Source organism: Populus nigra, chromosome 7 (assembly GCF_951802175.1).
Source record: "Populus nigra chromosome 7, ddPopNigr1.1, whole genome shotgun sequence".
Classification (NCBI taxonomy): Eukaryota; Viridiplantae; Streptophyta; class Magnoliopsida; order Malpighiales; family Salicaceae; genus Populus; species Populus nigra.
The window spans coordinates 11,697,836-11,718,693 of record NC_084858.1 but is presented as its reverse complement, the minus strand read 5'-3'; the positions used below and the strand labels follow the sequence as shown (position 1 = coordinate 11,718,693).

The following is a 20,858-nucleotide window of genomic DNA, read 5'->3' as shown; positions in this document are numbered from 1 at the left end:
AGTGTTCTGCCTTTAGATCAAGAGAGAGAGGTTTTAAACCCTTAATATAATCCTTTTGGAGGCTTCTAAGTGGAAACAATGAAAAAGTTGAACGTTTTTCTATAATCAAGTGTTCTTGTCAAGGCTGCCTAAGATAACCACTTTCAGGATCTCATCGGAGCATCTTCGATATCAAAGTCGCCTGAGACCACTTGGACATGGTAGAGAGGGTGCATGTCTTTTGATTGAACCCACTCTTGCTTGATTTGAAGGTTTGTAACTTCATATTTGAATGTTTAAAAGTGTCCACTCAAATAACAAAATATTTGAAATTATAGTTTTAGCTGACCAGGAACAAAATGTTGTGGAGATTTATGTGATATTAAAGATATGGGGCTGTGGAGGAGGTGTTTCTTGGTCAAATAGTGGTAGCTAAGTTTAATTTATTGGGGGTTAGGGTTTTTGTGTTGTGTGGGTATAGGGAAAGTATGTGTGAGTATTTTTTATTTTTTTGATTTCTCTAAAATTTCTCTCCTAAAATGTCCCCCCCCCTCTCCTTTGTGTGTTTTAGGCAGTAATTTATTGGTAAAAAAAATTTGTTATTTTTAATTTCTTGGTCCCCAAATAAACTTGGTGACACAACTTAAAAAACAAATCGGTCCTTCAACTTTTTTCTTTTCATATTTGGTCCCTTGTAAATTTAGATTTTTCTCACTTTTTTGTATTTTGAATTTTTTTTGAAAAATAGTAACTTCAACATCGATTTAAAAAACGTGTTAACAATTGAACGCGTAGGAAAAAGACGTTGTAAGTGACTTAAAGATATCAAAAAACATATTTTTTGGGTTTTTGTTATTTTTTGCTATTTTTTATTTTTTTTCAAAACAATTATCGGAAATTGGATAAAAAATTGGATAGCTACAACTATTTTATTGCAGAAAACTTTAGTGTAGTCCTAGAAGTTGTAGTTTATCTATCATTTGCTCCCTATTATTTTCTTCACATTTCAGTCCTTAAATGTTAAGATAAGAGAGATAAAGTTGACAAAGAATTTTGAGCAACGAGAATTTTATTGAAAGGTTATATTTGGCCATCAAAAAGGCTAATATTTGTGTCATAGGTTCATCTTCTCAAGATGAGTTAATGGATGTGGTGTAAAGCTTTTTTTATTCATTTAATTCTTGATTTTAGAGTGATCTTAAGTTATTTTAGGATTTAAAATGAGTTTATTGAGATATCTATGGTATTTTTGAGGTGTTTTCAAGTTAAAATGAGTTGAAAATGGGTTTTTGGTTTTTGCCACTATAGATAACCTTTTGCCTGGTTATAAAAAAATAGAGTGTGTTATTCATTCTTTCAAAAAAATTTAGCAAACACGCAATTCAGGCTCAGGTGTGCTCGATCTTTTTGATGGTTGGCTAGCACTTTGGCATGACCTCATTTTTTTTCCTTTTCATAATTTTTTTCTATTGAGATATTGCTTAATACCCTTCTCTTATTGTTAAAATTGTTTAGTTAAATATTTTTTAAAATAATGATTGATTTTTTAAAATTTTATACTGCTTCAAAGATATTGTATTTTAAAAAACGTGTGACCTAATATAATTTGTTTCCTCTTGTATTTTATATAAATAAGTTGTATTTTTATGATGTATTTATAAAAACAAAAACATTTGTTATTAGGATTGAGAATTAACCTTTAATATAAAATAAATGAAAACATGTAAAATTAAATGAATGGCTAGTATCAAACATTTGTGTCTATCTGTATTTTTTTACCAGAAAAGTTCGCGTCTCATTTTATTGTTTAATTAGTAGTAACAACTCTTTTTATTTATCATTTCATTTATTTTTTAATTTATTATATTAGAAATAAATAATATCTTTTTGTTTCTCAATTAAAAGAATAAATCATAATACTTGAAAACACATTTATACTACAAGTGCCTCCTCCTCTTCTCTTGCATTATAAATTAACTTCAAATCCTAGCATAGCATAACAGGTTACAAGGCTAGTTTATCCCATCTTCTTATGCTTTTTTTATACTTGCCATATAAATGTGTCAAAATGTCAGAAGCTCCCCCCCTGGCACGCAAGTAGCTAGCTTAATCCAAATCAATAGTAGAAGAGCACAAGCGATAGACTAATGTGATTACAAATTAGGGTTTTGTAGGCAACGAATGGCAAGTAGAATCACACCCTTGAGCAAATGAAAGGTGCAATGAACAGTAGCTTTCAAGTTAATTTTCCCCCCACTAAAATGGCGTGATCGCCTAGGAAAGCTATGCTTGTTGTTCGTTCCCCAGCTTCTTTCTTTTCCTTCTCTTATTGGCTTTTCAGTTGCTATCTTCTTCTCTCACTGTCACCTGTGCATCTAAATGAACCATTTCTTTGCTGCTAGATAGGGATTGAAAGCATAGGAGGACCTCAGCAATGTTGCCATTTTTATCATTGTCATGGACACGACTCCTTGGATTTACAGTCTATGCTCTTTAATTGACAAAAATGGTATAAAATTCTGTTGCCGAGCTAAAGGTCCATTCCCATTTAACAAGATAAACAAAAGAAAAGGACTGCAATATATTCAGTGAAACTTAAAAGGATTAATTAGAATTTTGGGGGGGAGGAAAAGGTCAACAAATTTGCATAGTTTAGAAACTACTAGAATTTTGCTAAAATATCATAAATTTGATAAATTGTTAGAAATTAAAAGATCAAGACTCAATTGAAAATATTAAAAAGTTGGAGGATTTACAGTCAGCATCATAGCTTAAGTGGAAGAAAAAAAAACATTGAACAGGGTAGGAAACACAATCCACTACCTTTTGGCAATGTTCCTCGAATTCTTGTCGAGATAAAGATAAAGATTCATTCCTCTGAATTCTTTTTTTGGTCAAGATCTATTTGCGCTGTCCCCTAAACATTTTGTCATTCCTGTGGGATGAAATACATTACAAGTATTACATGGTACAGCTGAGGCTCAACCCAAAAAAAAAAAAAGGCAGAAAGAAGTGAAATGTGATAGGAAGAACAGGCAATCTTAATCAGATGGAACATGAGCTACATGCGAGGAGAGTGGAATATGCAAACCCCCTGTCATTAATTGCCGTATCAATCACTGCAAATACCCGCCCATGGAAGGCTTGCATTATTAAAATATGATACAAGAAGCACGCTTACTTGAGCAACCAACACACTTAAAGACCAACCTTTTGATACCTGGAACATCCTTGAGCACAAAACTCTACAGTTGTTTACATATTTCAAATGGCATACCACTGTTTTTACTTTGAACATACAAAAAGCATACCATTTCTGCAGCTCAATGTCTGCTCACTAACACATGCATTGCGCATTGATCTTTTCTGTAACAATTGGAAATCCCAACTTTCCTTCGAGTTTCCAGGACATATGCTAAATACAAATATGAAAATATTCACATTGGCTCCCCCTCCAAGGGCCTCTGTTTTTACTTTGAACTTGATTTTTTTTTTTTCTTAACAAAATCGTGACCTGGTCATATGCTGTTACAAATTAATTAAATACAGCACTTGGGTTTCGTTGATTAATCACTCCCAAAAGTATTTCTAAGATAAAGTAGGAGGACGTTCACATTTTTGTTTCAGAAAAATAAGTTGATGAGACAGCCAAGCCTTCTACATCGTAGGTTCTAACCAGTCTTTGTCTCTTCTCAGGTGATTCAAGCCAGCAGAACTCCAGATGAAACGACTTAGACTCTGCCACGTTCTTAGAAATATCAGAAGGGCACCCCATGTACATGCCTCCAGGCAATAATGTAATTTGGTATCCTCCATCAAATGTGATCAAGTCATCTGATCTGGTACCAGTCCAATGCACATTAGTTGTAACATCACCTCCATCCGATGTGGAAGAAATATCCTGAAATTTATTTATTTTTTATAAGAAATGAATTTGGATTATGACCCTGAGGAACCTATAATAATGAATATCAAAATCATATAAAGCGGTAAAATGAAATAATATGATAAAAAAAAAAGGTTGTTATCAGCCAAAACCCAAGCAGGAGGGAACTAATGGAGCTGACTAGTTGGTTCTTGATTCTAATGGTATTTTCCATTGCAGAAATAAGAAACCTCCCAGAACACTAAGTTAGAGACTGAAGCAATGGATGAATAGCCAAGACCACATTGCAGGCAAATTTTCTTTTCTCTTCCAGGACATGACAGACATAGATTTTCCTTGTTTTCATAAACCATAAGCATTTGAAGAAAAAAAAAACAAGTGAAAAAATAAGAGAAGTGAAAGGACAAGAACTTGGTATGTCTCTTTACCTGAATAAGCTGACCCTTACCATCCATTTCAAGCCAAGCAATCGTATCGGCTTCAGCAATTGTTGCTCCATAAACACCACTACGTTTTGTTTGAGAATGACCTTTCCACTTTCCAAGTAATGGTAAGATCCTGTTTGGGCTATCCTGCAATCAATAAAAGAAACCTAGTCATTTCATAAAGTACACAACTAATGTACTGTCAACACAAAACAATTTAGTGACTAAGCAAAAACTAGTTCTTCACTGTCTGTTGAACATTCATAAATGGTCATACAACTTACACTGTTACTTTCAAGTGAAGGATGAAAAGGCACCCCATCACCTCTATCCTCAAGGAAGATAAGAAGCATTTCCAAAATGCCTTTCGGGTCCATGATATGAAAGGCTCTTGCTCGTCTGTCTTTCTCTTGTGAATATAGGCAATTCTCACAAACAATAGAAGGCCGACGAGAAGGAAGCTTGAGGTTTCTGTATGGTTCAAAGAACAATGTAATGAAAAATGCAATGATGTGTCGAAACAAAGCTCGAAAAATGTAAATTGCAAGTTAACATTGAGATCTAAACATAAAAGAAAAATACATGTCTACTGTGAAGGCCATGCAATTCATATAGGAGAAGGCCAATTAGTTCATACATAACCACTAACTAGTACAAAGAACTGTGAAGATAAAGGCGGGCTAACTTTTGTATCGAGTTTTGTTCAGAAACGTGTAGAGCAAAGACCAGTTATGAGTCATCATTGCATGCCTTATTGCTACTGGATTCAGTGATTTAGTAGCTCGTGCCCAAGATGTGTTCCGGTTAAGTATTGTGTCAACTATGAATAACAGCACAATGCCTAAGAGCGAAGGTTTCAGGGCCTTCACTTGGGTATCAGTAGATTTATCAAATTGTATTTCTATGTCCATCTGGTACAATGATTTCTTAATGATGTGAGAAGAATGCCGTATGGGAAAGAAGCACTAACTTTGGTGATTCTTCTCCAGTATCATCTTCACCCAGCACCCCTTGCCTTAACACAGTTTCTAACATGCCAGCTGTCTGGTACCTTAGAGAAAAAGCCCTCTCATTGGGGAAAAAGGCAATCTGCAGACTAATCATTATGGATATTCAATAGAAAACACGTAGACCAAGGGAACAAGCAAAAAGGACAATCAATGAACCCAAAATGTTTGAATGATTAGAAGAATTCACCTGTTGATATTTATCTGCAGTGAACATATTGGTTTCTTTGATTTTGTATTCTGCCCATTCTGGCTCCTCATCATGTCTAGAGATTGAGGTGCTTGATGGAGATTGTTTTATGTATAGCCTACAAAGCACATCCAAATTAAGCGACAAAGGAGCAAAGGTTTTACAACTATACAAGTCATGAACTACGAATATCACGCAGTCTGCATTTTTTAAATAGAATAAAGGGTCACACTGCACACTGCTTTATTTTCTTTATCTCAATAAACGATTCCTTGATATCAAAGTTCATGCTTAGTTTTTTCTACATTTCTATCTGATGATTCAGAGAAACATCAAATAGAAATGTAGAAAAACTAAGCATGAACTTTGATATCAAGGAAGAAGATGCATCCCATGCTCGACAGAGTCAAGCATGTTGCTTATGAACCATGAAACAGATAGATTACTCAAAACCGATAACCTTCAAAACTGAATTTCCACAGGACACCCAAGTGAGCCTGCAACAAACTTTATAGTCACTCGGTAACTGAAGATCGTCTCCACCAAAAGAGCAAAAATTATCACATAGAAGAAATGCTAATCAGATAGACAAATTCCTTTCATTACAAAATAACCATTTTTATCAATGAAATAACAAATTAACACAAAAGTATCAGTGTTTTTTTTTTTATCATATCTTTACTGCCCATTTTCAAAAGCGAAAAAAAGGCAAGAAATGTATAAGAAAAGGATAGCAATAGATAGAAGCTTTACGTTTGAATGAGACTAATGAGTTCATCTTCACCGTAAGAGCTTGCTGCAAGCTTTGTGCTCACTTTTTGCATCAATTTTCCTTTTGCATCAAATTGCTGCCAAAAAGAACAAAACCCATTGACACACAATAACTCATAGTCAACCCCAATTAAAAAATAAATAAATAACTTACATGGAAAGAACCGTGCCATTTGCCTATGCTAAGGTCAAAAAAACGGTGTAGATTGTCAATGCTGATGGGTTCTGGGGATTTAGGGTCATCTTTAACACTTCTTGTTGAGGAGGAGGAGGAAGAGAGAGGGGTGGTAGGTCGGGTTTTGGGGCTCCAAGAAGTGGAGATGGAAGCAGAAAAGAGTGGGCTTGGTTTGAAAGATGATTTGGGAGCGAGTGATAGGGAATTGCAAATAGAAGCCATGGAGGGAAAGGAAGGGGAGGGGTGGCTTTGGAGGGGCTTATCTCATCTGTGGGTTGTTTGATTGATATTTGAGTAAGTTATTCATAGTCCGTACTATCCGTGGCTTCAACCCAAACCAAACGTAAACGAATTATTATTAACATTAATTTACAATACACTAAGCACGCGGGGGAAATTGCTGCGGCAACGAATAGTATTGTAACCACGAATAGTATTTTTTTTCACATGTTTTAGTATGGCCTAAAAAAATATTTATTTTTGTTTTTTATTGGGTTATTTTATTTTTATCACATCATAGCAAGTTTAACAAGTTAATTTGATTGGCTACAAAAAAAAATTAATTATTTTTTTAATTTTATTTTTTAATATTGAATTAATGGGGAACTAGGCTTCATAATTTGTTTTATTTTCTTTCTATTGGGTTATTTTGGTCTCAAGACCCGGAAATAATGTTTAACAGGTTAACCCAAGTTGACTCGTGATATTTTTTTTAATTGAATTTTTTTTTCTATTTTATCATTTAATATGGGGTCGGTTGAGAATTCAGTTTTATAATCTGTTTTGATTTGTTTTTTATTGAGATATTTTAGTCTCATTATTATGGTCATGAGTTTTGGTATTTTAACTCCGGTTAAATCAGGTCATTTTTTATTTTTTTTCTAAGAGGTTATCTCAATCTTATATCTTTCAACATTGAATTTGTTTTCTATTGGGTTGTTCCTATCTCATGACCCAAGTTGCGAATTTAGCAGGATAATCCAGTTAACTCAACTTTTTTTTTTTTCTAATTTCATCATTTAATATTGTGTTTGATTGAAAATTAGGTTTCATAATTTGTTTTGGTTTGATTTTTATGAGGTTATCCCGATCTCATGACCCGAAAATAATGCTTAACGGGTTAACCCATGTTAACTTGACTTATTTTTTGTATTATGTTTTAAATTAAAAAATTTACAAATTTCATCGTTTGACATTGGGTCCGACAAGATCAATTGACAAATGAGCTTCATAATTTGTTTTAATTTGCTCTTTATGGAGTTATCTTAGTCTCATAACTAGAATCATGAATTTGACAAGTTAATCCAGATTAAATCAGGTTGTTTTTTTTATTTTTTTCTATAAAGTTATCTCGGTCTCATTACTCGATTTATGGGTTTGGCAAATTGATTTGGATTATTCTTATATTTTTTTTAGTCTCATTCTTTAATATGAGATTGATTGAGAATTGAACTTTGTAATTTTTTTTTATTTTTTTTCTATAATGTTATCTCAGTCTTATAACCAGAGTTGAAAGATTGATAGGTTATTTAGGTCATTTTTTTAGATCCTTTTTTTTAATTTAGTTTTTTTTTTTCGTTTTCATCCTTCAACATTGGATTGATTGGAAATTAGACTTTATAATTTGTTTCAATTTGTTTTTTATGAGTTATCATAATCTCATAACCCGGGTTACGAATTCGACATGTTAACCCGGATTAATTCAAGTTAATCCAATAAATTATTCTCTTAATATTAAAAAAAATTCATCTTGAAAAAAAAATTAGTTAAACTATATTTTTACGTGTCGTCTGAGTTTTTTTTGGACTCGCAAAGTCAATCAGATTATATCAAGTCAACGCCCACATAATTAAAAAAAAATTCTACTAGAAAAATAGCAATATCTGAACATTCTTTTAATTTTCAAGAAAAAACTGATCCGATCCGCAGCGTCGCGTGGATCAATGACCTAGGAAAAGTTAAAAGAACTAATTTTTTATTGTTTATACACTTACATTTCAATTCACACAATCAAATTATTATTTTGTTTTTATATACAAAACTCATTTAACTTGGATTTAAGGGTGAGAATGTTTTTTTCCATGGAACATATTAGTCATTACAAGAAATGAACGGGTTAATTAATATTTTTATATTTTTGTTGCTTAGTATAATTATTAAATTATCCTTAAAAAGAAAAAAAAAACATTTTGTTTATGTCAAATTGCTTTTCGGGCTTTTTTAACTTTTATTTTTTTTGTATAGTTAAATTATTTAAATACTCCTGAAAATAATCAAGGTAACAAGAAAAAATAGATTAAATTCGATCTGATTTTAAGAGATGAATGGATCTAATAAAGCCTTGGGAAGGTAGGGCGCCCAGATTATATCCAAAAATTAATCAAACAAAATTGGTCTATCTACAAAAACACTGTTTCCCACCCTAGCATAGACAGGATTAAATCACTACTTGTGACATTAGCAAGAAGAAATCAAACAAATAGATTTTACTGATATTTCTCGTCTGGAATGTAGAACACCAAACATCAAGAGAGCCAGATCTTTCTCAAGTGCCCTTGTACTGAATATTAGCCTCAAGATCTTCCTCATCATGATACCCAGGCTTAACACGCCGGACCGGAACTGTGATAGAGTAGATGGTCCCCAAATCTGAATCTGTTGAGACACTAAGCTGGACTTTATCCTGTGAGTCTATCTCCACAAAATCGGATAGAGTATTCATAACGTTACTCACAATCTTCTGCTTTGCCTCATCAGTGACTGCACATCTATCAGAGAAGAGAATCATCTTCAACCGTTGCTTGGCAATGTTTGCATTTGACTTGCTTCTTGTTGCAAAAGATGGGAACAATATCTTCCATGCCAAATTTAGACGCTCAAAGAAGCTCATGTTCATAGCATTGAGGAGAAAGCCCTCAGCCTCTTGCCTTACAGATTCAGTAATGAGCTCATTCTGCCCAGTAATCCCAAAAGACTGGTTGCGATAACACTTGGTGTCACTGCAGGACCAGCTAGTAGATCCTAAACAAGTGTGACCCTTAAATCCTACCTGCAAGAAGCAATCAGGTATTAAAATAAACACTCATAGATTATCCATCTGCCGTTCATTTTGTTTATTTCTACACTCCTCACCAGAAGCATCTCAAGGGCATGACATTAGTCCAGATTAAACTGATCGATCAAATGCAAATACAACAACAGTAAAGGTCCAAGATTCATGTTATGAAAGCAAAGTATGTGCCTGATGCAACCATATTATTCAATAGTTTCACCCACATTTAACTAGTGTTTTGCCTATGTTTTATATATAAAATGCCTTGATATTCTTTGTTTTATGTTTTGAAGGCACTTTTGGATGAAAGATGCAAAAAGGAGTAAATTGGAGATAATTGGCAGATTTGACCTTCAGTCGATGTTTTGTGCAGAGCGTGAGTTCTAGAGGTTGAAATGAAGTGATTCCAGTGGAATTAAAAAGGTGACATCCATACCTTTCTGGACATCTAAGGCAAGAAAATAAAATAAGGAAGAGCATGGAAATCGCAGCCTTCAAAGTCAAATCTCGCAATCTGCCAGTGTTGACCTTTGGCCATTCCAACTTGAATATCTGGAGCTACAGAAGTCCAATTTATGCAAACTCAATTTTGTTGGATTCATGACTCAAAGTTATATAAACGCTCAAAATTTCAGCCAAAAACGATGTCATATGAGGGAGATATGATTTTTCAAAGATGACATCTGAATTCTGCCAGCAAACAGGTTTCGTGAAGAAACGAGTCCAAATGACATTCCGAAGCATTTAAACCGATATCCAAGTTTTTATTTCAGCAATTTAGCTCCTCTAAATCAAAGCTTGAAGATTTCATGCAAGGCTATTTCTCCTTTTTAGGAAAATAGTTATTGAAGTACTTAAATGTAAACAGTCTACTTAATGGAGGACTATTTTGTAAAATAGAGACCTAGGGTTTCCTAGGATATAAAAAGAATGAGAGAAGAGAAGGGGGGCAGCCAGCCAAGGAGAGAAAAACGCCCCCTTCCTCTAAGAAACCCTAAATTATGCATTCTTCCTTCTTTTTGATTAGTTGTTCAACAAACATGCAAGGCTAAACACTTTTTCTTGGTTGCAAGGACACGGAAACCTTCGGATTTCAAGAACTGTGAGATTTATTTTACCTTTTCTTTTTAGTTTATATGATGAATATGTTTGTTCTCCTATGCTTATTTTTCCTATGATTGTTTATTTTAATTGCTAGAGCGGACTCTAAGTTATTATTGTAGACAATCTATTGTTAAGTTTGATATCAAAACCGGAGTTGTGGTATATGAACTTGTGAAGCAACTGAGTTTAATAATTGTGGCGGATCTACGTTATTAATCTTAGGGAGAACATTCAATCAAATCAAACATAGACTGCGGACAGTTATGTTTTCTTGATTAATCAACTTATCTAGTTCTTAAGGCTGCCATTGAATTAAATTACTAGTGCGGACACTGTGGTTGTTTGATGGTTAGGGCTAGTTATACGGCGGATCCGTTAACTAACCAATGTTAAGAAGAGATAAATATTCAGAATATAAATTGATGTTTCGTTTCCATGATCAGTTCTGATTTCTGTAGGTGGATGTGTGCTTGTGACCAAGGTTTGTTCTCTTGATAATTTTCTGATTTTATTAAATTTAGTTTGATAGTTTTCTGTTTTCTTTTGCTTTAGCCTAGATAACGTCCAACCCCCCCCCCAAATTGCATATCATCTAGCGTAAAAATCTGACTTGAATCTTCCTCGTGGGATCGACCCCTTGCTTGCTCTATACTATCTTGTGTGTTGTGTTTGAAGCTAGGGTAATTAATTTGTGCGACCGCGACATCGCAACAAATTTTGGCGCCGTTGCCGGGGAAGTAATTTTAGTTGATTCTTGTGCTATTATTTTTATTTGCTGTGATTGTTATTTCTTTTTCTGAAAAAAAAAAACAGAATTTTTGTTTGCTGCGGTACTGTTCATTACGGCAGCGGTACTGTTCAAAACAGATTGTTTGGTGGAATTAGGTATCGGTCATTTGTTTCCTGAAGGGAAACGACGTTCTAAACAGGACTAGTGGTAGACCACTAGCCCCACCCTATCGAGGCCAAATTCCGCTGTTTTCTAGGGTTTTTAGGCAGTTTTTGTTTTCTACCGTAGGATTTTCGTACAATTTGCATTGTTTTCGATCTCTTGTGTGGTTGGTTTATTTTGAATTTTCTTGATGATTTATGCCAGTAACCCGTTCTACTAATCAAATTCAAGTGCATTTGGATCTCGAAATAGAAAAAACTTTACGTAGGTTACGAAAGGAAGCTCGCCTTAACACCATGGCTGTTGCACGACAACAAACACTCAAGGAGCTTGCTGCTCCTAACGTGGAAAATCAGCCATTGTGCATAAACATCGACAATAATGTAAACTTTGAGCTCAAATCTGGTTTTATACATTTGCTACCAACTTTCAATGGTCTTGCAGGAGAAGATCCTCATACTCATCTCAAGGAATTCCATATGGTTTGCGTTGGCATGAAACCGAATGGAGTTGATGAAGAACAGGTTAAGTTGAAAGCTTTCCCTTTCTCTTTAAAAGGGGCAGCAAAGGTATGGCTTTTCTCCATTCTCCCAGGTTCAATTGGAACGTGGAATGGCATGAAGAAGATCTTCCTTGAGAAGTATTTCCCAGCATCTCGAGTTGCCAACATAAGGAAAGAAATATGTGGGATTCGACAATCTCATGGAGAGACACTTTCCGAGTATTGGGAAAGATTTGAGCAACTGTGCATTCAATGCCCTCATCATCAAATACCCGATCAGCTGCTCATTCAATATTTCTATGAAGGATTGATGCCTACTGACCGTAGTATCATTGATGCTGCAAGTGGAGGGGCATTGGTAGATAAGACACCTGAGGCTGCACGCCAATTGATCTCAAACATGGCAGCCAACTCGAAACAGTTTGGCACTCGTGGAGACTTTGCAAATAAACGAGTAAATGAGATAAGTATTTCTAACCTTGAGAATAAAGTTAATGATCTTACTTCTCTTGTGCGTTCTTTGGCTTGTGGCAATGTACAGCAGGTGAAAGTTTGTAGCATATGCTCCTTACAAGGACATGCTTCAGATATGTGCCCAACAATGCAAGAAGATTACATTGAACAAGCTAATGCAGTTGATGGAGCATTCAATGGACAACCTCAGCGTAAGTATGATCCTTTTTCCCACACGTACAATCCTGGATGGAGAGATCATCCCAACCTACGGTATGGGAACCAGCCTCAACAAGGCAATCAAGGCCGACAATTCCATCCCCATGGATTTCAGCCCCAACAGAATTATCAAGCAAGACAACCCCCTTCATTCACAAACTCCAATGTTATGGGGTCGTCATCCAGTGATGATCTTCGTGAGATGATGAAAACTTTGGCTTCTAACACTGTGACCTTGCAACAAAATGTCATGTCTTTTCAACAGGAAACAAGGTCAAGTATTCACAACTTGGAGAAGCAAATGGGGCAAGTAGCTTCAAGTGTGGGGAAATTGGAAGCACAAATGAATGGAAAATTGCCCTCCCAAGCATTGAATCCAAAAGAGAATGTTAGTGCGATCATGCTGCGAAGTGGGAAAGAACTTGAAGAGAAAAGGTCGAAACAAATTGAGATGGAGGAAGAAGAAGAGATAGAAACTGAATTGAGTACAAAAAAGAAACATCCTTCTCCTTCACAAATTGAAACCACGACCAACACTCTAAAGGTAAGTCCTCAATCAATGACTTCCAGTTTTAAAACAATTCCACCCTTTCCTGTGAGTTCTTCTAGGTCAAAGAAAGAGGACAAAGAAAAAGAGATTTTAGAGGTTTTCAAGAAAGTAGAACTCAACATTCCTTTGCTTGATGCTATCAAGCAAATTCCCAAGTATGCAAAATTCTTGAAGGAGTTGTGTACTACTAAGAGAGCTTTCAAACTGAAAGGTCATGAAACGGTAAGTATGGGTGAAGTTGTATCTGCCGTTGTTCAAAAGAATCTGCCTTTGAAACAAAAAGACCCGGGTGCGTTTACTATCCCATGTGTTATTGGTAATGCTAGTTTTAAAAGAGCTTTATGCGATTTAGGTGCATCCATTAGTGTTATGCCCAAACATGTTTATGATTCTCTTAGTCTTGAGCCTTTGAATAAAACTAGCATTGTAATACAACTTGCGGATCATAGTTTTGTTTACCCACTTGGTGTGATAGAAGATGTCCTAGTCAAGATTGATAGTTTGGTTATTCCATGTGATTTTTATATTCTTGATATGGAACATGATTCTTGTGATTCATCAACCAACACTCCTATATTGTTTGGGAGACCATTCTTGAAAACTGCCAACACAAAGATTGATTGTGGTAAGGATACCTTGTCTATGGAGGTAGGAGATGAAAAAATTGAATTCAATTTTCATGATGCAATGACATATCCTTATAGCAATGTTTATTCTATCACATGTTATGACCAAATTGATAAGTGGGTGCAGCAAGTTTTTGATTTTGATTGTGAGGATGGATTAAGCGTAGCTTTGAGCTATGACTATGATTTTACCAAGATAGAAGAGATGGACAGGTATATATGTGTTCCCCAAAACATGCATGAATCAGCATTGGCTTTGCAAGCTTTGCAAACTGTTCCCCATGATACAGGAGTCATTCACCCCATCATAGACAATGAATGGGTGGCGCCTATCCTTTTGGTGCCCAAAAAGATTGGAATTACATTGGAAGAAATACGAAATGATGCTTATGAGAATGCTAGGATTTACAAAGAAAAGACTAATAGTCTCCATGACCGAATGATTACAAGAAAAGAGTTTAATGTTGGAGACAAAGTCCTTCTTTATCATTCGCGTTTGAAATTTTTTCCTGGAAAGTTACGCTCTCGTTGGATTGGACCATTTGTTGTTTCTAATGTTTTTTCTTATGGTGCAGTTGAAATTACAAGTTTAGAAACCAACAAAGTACTCAAGGTCAATGGGCATCGCTTGAAACCTTTCTATGAAGGTTGGACGACAGAACTCACCGCTTCTGCGGAGTTAGCTGAACCAATCTATGAAGAATAAGCATGCAACATGTCGAGCCAATGACATAAAATAAAAGCGCTTACTGGGAGGCAACCCAGCACAAAAAAAAAAAAAACAGATTTGCTTTCTTTTCCCTTGTCTTTTATTTTTCGAATTTTACTTTATTTTTGTCATTCTCCAATATTCCTTTTCTTTTATTTTAACATTGAGGACAATGTTATGTTTTAAGTGTGGGGGTATTGGGAGAATGTTGGTTTTCTAATTTTGGTTTTCTTTGTTATTTTTCAAAATAAAAAAAAATTATGTTTGATCTTTTGAACTCCCATTGGTTTTTGAGAATATGAGTATTATGTATGAGAATTAGTTGAGATAGATGAAGATATAAATCGAATGAAGGAGTGTGCATGCAAGTTTTAAGGTTTAATTGGTTTAGGGATTGACTTTGAGAATATGCCATGTTGACTTTATAGTGTTATACCAATGCAAGCTTTTGAGCCTTCAACATTATATTCTTTGATTGTGTCTTCTTTCAATGATATGTATCTTTAGAACTTGCTTCATATCTTGTTGAGATTACATTCATATTACATACATACATGAAGATGATAAAGGCATTAGGAATTTTAACCATTTGAGCCAAAAAGCCAACCTAAAGCATATTATCCTTAGTAAACCCCTTTTGAGCTTGTTTATCTTTTCTTTGCTTTATCCATGTATAAGCCTTAACTTTATATATGTTTTCCTTTTCCCTTGGCCAAGGATTAGTAGAGCATATACTAGTGATATTTCATGGAATTATGGTTGGAAATTATATGAAAAGAAAGAAGAAGTGATGTTTGATGAAAAGATGGGCAAAGTTGCCAAAGGTAAAAAAAAAAAAAAAAAAAAAAAAAAAACAGAAAAAAGAAAAAGAAAAAGAAAAAAGTGTTCCTTTATGTTCTTAAGATTTTATATTGAAAAAGCTTGAAATCAAAAGAAGTTAAGCATTGGTGATTAAAGATGGAAAATTTATGTGCTTCGATGGAATATCTTGTTTGAAATATCATTTTTCAGAACGCTCTACTTTCTTTGGTTTGAACCTTTTTCTTTTACTCTCTTTTACCTCACCTTTACCTTAGCCCCATTACAACCAGAAAATAAGACCTTTTGATTCATGCATTGTTTGTAATATGTTATTAATGGAGATGAGATTGAAGAGCAAGCTTATAGTAGAACATATTCATTGATTGAATTTGAGAGATTTAAACACATAAGCCCTAAACACGTGAGTGTTGGAGTGTATATCAATGAGAGGACCTATCACTTTGGCATGGCATAGATTTCATTTAAATCCCGATGATTAATTAAGTTTTGAAGTTTGCATGTAAATAAATTCATGAAAATTTATACTCTTTATCCTTCTTAATTGTGTTCTTGTTTATAATGCATATATTCTTGGATATTGATGGGAGATTAGAAGATTAGTCATAGTGATTTCATTTAATTTAACTTCAATTTGGTTTTACCTATCCTTTCTCGAGGACGAGCAAGAGGTAAGTGTGGGGGTATTTGATGCAACCATATTATTCAATAGTTTCACCCACATTTAACTAGTGTTTTGCCTATGTTTTATATATAAAATGCCTTGATATTCTTTGTTTTATGTTTTGAAGGCACTTTTGGATGAAAGATGCAAAAAGGAGTAAATTGGAGATAATTGGCAGATTTGACCTTCAGTCGATGTTTTGTGCAGAGCGTGAGTTCTAGAGGTTGAAATGAAGTGATTCCAGTGGAATTAAAAAGGTGACATCCATACCTTTCTGGACATCTAAGGCAAGAAAATAAAATAAGGAAGAGCATGGAAATCGCAGCCTTCAAAGTCAAATCTCGCAATCTGCCAGTGTTGACCTTTGGCCATTCCAACTTGAATATCTGGAGCTACAGAAGTCCAATTTATGCAAACTCAATTTTGTTGGATTCATGACTCAAAGTTATATAAACGCTCAAAATTTCAGCCAAAAACGATGTCATATGAGGGAGATATGATTTTTCAAAGATGACATCTGAATTCTGCCAGCAAACAGGTTTCGTGAAGAAACGAGTCCAAATGACATTCCGAAGCATTTAAACCGATATCCAAGTTTTTATTTCAGCAATTTAGCTCCTCTAAATCAAAGCTTGAAGATTTCATGCAAGGCTATTTCTCCTTTTTAGGAAAATAGTTATTGAAGTACTTAAATGTAAACAGTCTACTTAATGGAGGACTATTTTGTAAAATAGAGACCTAGGGTTTCCTAGGATATAAAAAGAATGAGAGAAGAGAAGGGGGGCAGCCAGCCAAGGAGAGAAAAACGCCCCCTTCCTCTAAGAAACCCTAAATTATGCATTCTTCCTTCTTTTTGATTAGTTGTTCAACAAACATGCAAGGCTAAACACTTTTTCTTGGTTGCAAGGACACGGAAACCTTCGGATTTCAAGAACTGTGAGATTTATTTTACCTTTTCTTTTTAGTTTATATGATGAATATGTTTGTTCTCCTATGCTTATTTTTCCTATGATTGTTTATTTTAATTGCTAGAGCGGACTCTAAGTTATTATTGTAGACAATCTATTGTTAAGTTTGATATCAAAACCGGAGTTGTGGTATATGAACTTGTGAAGCAACTGAGTTTAATAATTGTGGCGGATCTACGTTATTAATCTTAGGGAGAACATTCAATCAAATCAAACATAGACTGCGGACAGTTATGTTTTCTTGATTAATCAACTTATCTAGTTCTTAAGGCTGCCATTGAATTAAATTACTAGTGCGGACACTGTGGTTGTTTGATGGTTAGGGCTAGTTATACGGCGGATCCGTTAACTAACCAATGTTAAGAAGAGATAAATATTCAGAATATAAATTGATGTTTCGTTTCCATGATCAGTTCTGATTTCTGTAGGTGGATGTGTGCTTGTGACCAAGGTTTGTTCTCTTGATAATTTTCTGATTTTATTAAATTTAGTTTGATAGTTTTCTGTTTTCTTTTGCTTTAGCCTAGATAACGTCCAACCCCCCCCCCAAATTGCATATCATCTAGCGTAAAAATCTGACTTGAATCTTCCTCGTGGGATCGACCCCTTGCTTGCTCTATACTATCTTGTGTGTTGTGTTTGAAGCTAGGGTAATTAATTTGTGCGACCGCGACATCGCAACAGTGCCACAACAGAGCACCATTTGGTCATATGCTTTATAGAAGTGACATTAATAGGGGTGCTAGATAAAGGTTAATGCTACTTGCTGCATAGCAAATATAAAACATCGCTCCCATATTCCTATGCAAAGTAATGCCAACTAACTAGTAGAAAAGGACACAATTCTTTTGCTGATGGTAGCACCAGCAGTAGTGGTGATACTCACAACAGTGGGGAGAGTATTGCAGTATGAATGGATAATTGCAATCATAAATTTTATTATAGGAATAATTAGCACAACTAATTCAGTAAAATAAAAAATCCCAATTAGTCTACAATAAGGCAACGGAGAGATGGGAGAGGGAAATAGTAACTCGGTGCCTGAAATTAGTTGTAGGAATGAATGCAAGAAAGGGAGACAATTTGGGAGCTTATTCTGTTTTCTTGCAACACATACCAAAATCCAAACAAAGACTACACAAAATGATAGTAAGAAAATAAAGAATTTAAATAGCCATATGAGTATAAAATCAAAAACCCAATTTGGAAATGGGGAATGTATTAACTGAAGCCAAGCAAAACCCTAGAAGGCTCCTTGAGGTGTCTTCTTAGACCTTATTGGGACACTACTACGCTGTTTCTACTAACAAGTACTAAAGATGGTATGCACAAAATCAAACATAAGCATTCACCATTTCGCATGAAACTGTAAATTTAAGAAAGTTAGAGAGAAAAAATAAAAAGAATGGGAAAAGGATCCAACCTTGGAGGATGAAGAAATGGAGCTTCCAAAAGGGAGATTGGAACTCATTAATGCTGCATTTGTAGAGAACCTAAAAAGATACCCAGGCATTGCCATTTTTTAGTTTTTTCTGCCCTTCAGTTCTTAGCAACAATGAACACAGATTCAGTAAATCTCTCACTCTTTTCTCTGTGTATGGTTTATACTTTTTTTTATTGCTAAAACGGTGTTTCAGCCTCAGGTGCAGCAAGACAGCAGAGGATAGAAGGTAGCTCGCACACACGACACGAGATGTTAGCTGTAATTTTTTTTATCAAGTCGAAGGTGTTCAAGGGGTTTTGTCTCTTGTTTTGTCTTTTTCTTTTTTCCATAATTCCGTTACTTTTGATAACATGTATAATTGTGTGATTGCCTTTTACGGTTAGGATTTGTAAAAAAATAGTTTTTTAAAAAATTAAAAATTATAGTTTTTTTTTTAATTAAAGTTTTAAGAGATAGTATCCTACCCAAAACTATGATAAGTATTAACACTTTTTAAATTTATAATTGGAGGAAAAAATATATTATATCACATCGCATCACAAAAACAAACAAAGTCTAAGGGAGTGTTTGAAAGTGTGGTAACAGTTGTTTTTCAAAATATTTTTTACTCATAAATATATCAAAATAATATTTTTTTTATTTTAAAAAAATTAATATTGACATTAGCACATCAAAACAACCCGAAAACATAAAAAAATAATTTTAAGAATTTTTTTCAAATTTTCATGGAATACCGTTTGGAACACAATTCTAAAGGGCGCTTAAAACCCGATCAATTCAATTGGTCAATCCAGCAATTTGTTGACTTGAACCTGGCTAGAGGCGAGTTTTATTTTGAATTGGATTATTTCTTGTTAAAACGACATCATTTTATGTTTAAAAAAATAAAAAAAAAGATTAATATGTTAACTTACGGGTTGCCCCTCCCCGAGACTTGGATCGGGTCAAATCTAAAATGAGTCTTTGTAACTATGCTTATGACTTATTTGTGACTTGTGAGGAAGGATGCATTATTGGGTTTCTCAAAACACATATACCTAGTGCAAACGGTAAATTTAAAAAATCTTCAGGAGTCCTAAAATCTTGTTAGACAGATTTAGAGTTGTTTAGGTTACATGAAGAGTACCTGAATATTATATGTTCTTTTCAACTTTGAATAATTACTTCAAGGTTGAGTTGTCGCAAACCACAAGTTATTCAAGTGTTTAGTCTCTAACAGTAATTCATATAAATCACTAGTAAAAACAATTAATGTGGATCAGCTCACAAACACCAATGACCTATTACACATTTTAAATAGGCCCATCACAAGGTCCAAAACAAAGGCATTGAATGGGCTGGTTATGCAAGTTTTGGATTTTGACTAAGACTGAACTTGGGGATCCTTTGAAGCACCAAGAGTAGGCCTTAATACATTTAATTTATGTGCAAGAGGGGTTTAATCCACCTTTATTTGGGCTATAAACTTTCAACAACAAGGCTACCAATTTTGTATCAGTTTCGACCAACCTTGTTATGTGATGTTTCCATGTGTTTTGTGGATTCCTAGCTAGCTTTGGATTTTCTATTATGTGTGGTGTCATGACATGCACGTCGTCGCGTGGTAGAGCTGCCTCCTAAAATTGAAGGGTGGGTTTTGGGTTTAATCATAAAGTTATGATTCCAGGGTTCATGAATCGTCACCTAATATTATAGTTACTAGAAAACCTAATGGTTTGTGAGAATCTATATAAGGGGACTAATTATGCAAGTGAAAGACGTATCATCCCCAGTTTACTTTACTTGGGATAAGTTGCATTGTTAATTGATTGTTTTTTTTCTAGGTCATGTCTCTATCTATTAGTCTTATATAAAGTTCAAAGCAGATATCCCTTCATGAGGAAATCCTACCTTACTAGATTACACCATAATCATTCTAAGTCCTAAATTTAGCATCGCATTTATTTTTTATTTTGTATCTTTAATAATTGAGGGAATACTTTACAGTGTAATTTTGTACTCCTAAATATTAAAGTTTATAGCTAAATCCTAACGCTCCGAATAACAAACTAATTGTTGTGGGATTTTTGATATTTTGATCAAACCCTAATGAATAATCATAAATCGGTTATGATATCCATTTTGCATTTTAAAAACATGATAAAAATGTGATTTTATCCTTTTTAGAAAATATGCGTGAAAAAACTTTAGGATTTGGTCATATGCATGAAAATAAAATATTTTTTTTTTGTTTTTGAAATGGAAGTTCATTTTTGAAATTTCAGAGAAAATAAGATATTTTTTTATATCGAATCTATATCTTACAGTATAAGTCTACAACCTGATATTAGATAAAATTGTTGGAAAAATATGCGACAGGCCTACAAATGACTTTAAAGTGATCCTTGAAATTTTTTTAGTTTTATTATTATTATATTTTTTGG

At 34.3% G+C, this 20,858-nt stretch overlaps 2 protein-coding genes across 2 annotated transcripts; both read right to left on the bottom strand.

Moving 5' to 3' along the window:
• Positions 1–3,341: 3,341 nt before the first annotated feature.
• On the bottom strand, positions 3,342–6,726 carry LOC133698453 (uncharacterized). Its single transcript, XM_062121374.1, has 7 exons — positions 6,413–6,726; positions 6,241–6,335; positions 5,488–5,605; positions 5,261–5,379; positions 4,575–4,761; positions 4,294–4,437; positions 3,342–3,880 (listed from the first exon to the last, which is right to left on the bottom strand). Exons 1-7 carry the CDS (start codon positions 6,653–6,655, stop codon positions 3,590–3,592), a joined length of 1,197 nt encoding a protein of 398 aa, XP_061977358.1. The 5' UTR covers positions 6,656–6,726; the 3' UTR covers positions 3,342–3,589.
• Positions 6,727–8,796: 2,070 nt separating this feature from the next.
• Positions 8,797–18,714, bottom strand: LOC133698995 (cell division topological specificity factor homolog, chloroplastic-like). The gene is made up of 2 exons (XM_062122118.1): positions 18,415–18,714; positions 8,797–9,482 (listed from the first exon to the last, which is right to left on the bottom strand). The coding sequence occupies exons 1-2, from the start codon at positions 18,508–18,510 to the stop codon at positions 8,979–8,981; spliced, it is 600 nt and encodes a 199-aa protein (XP_061978102.1). The 5' UTR covers positions 18,511–18,714; the 3' UTR covers positions 8,797–8,978.
• Positions 18,715–20,858: the final 2,144 nt, after the last annotated feature.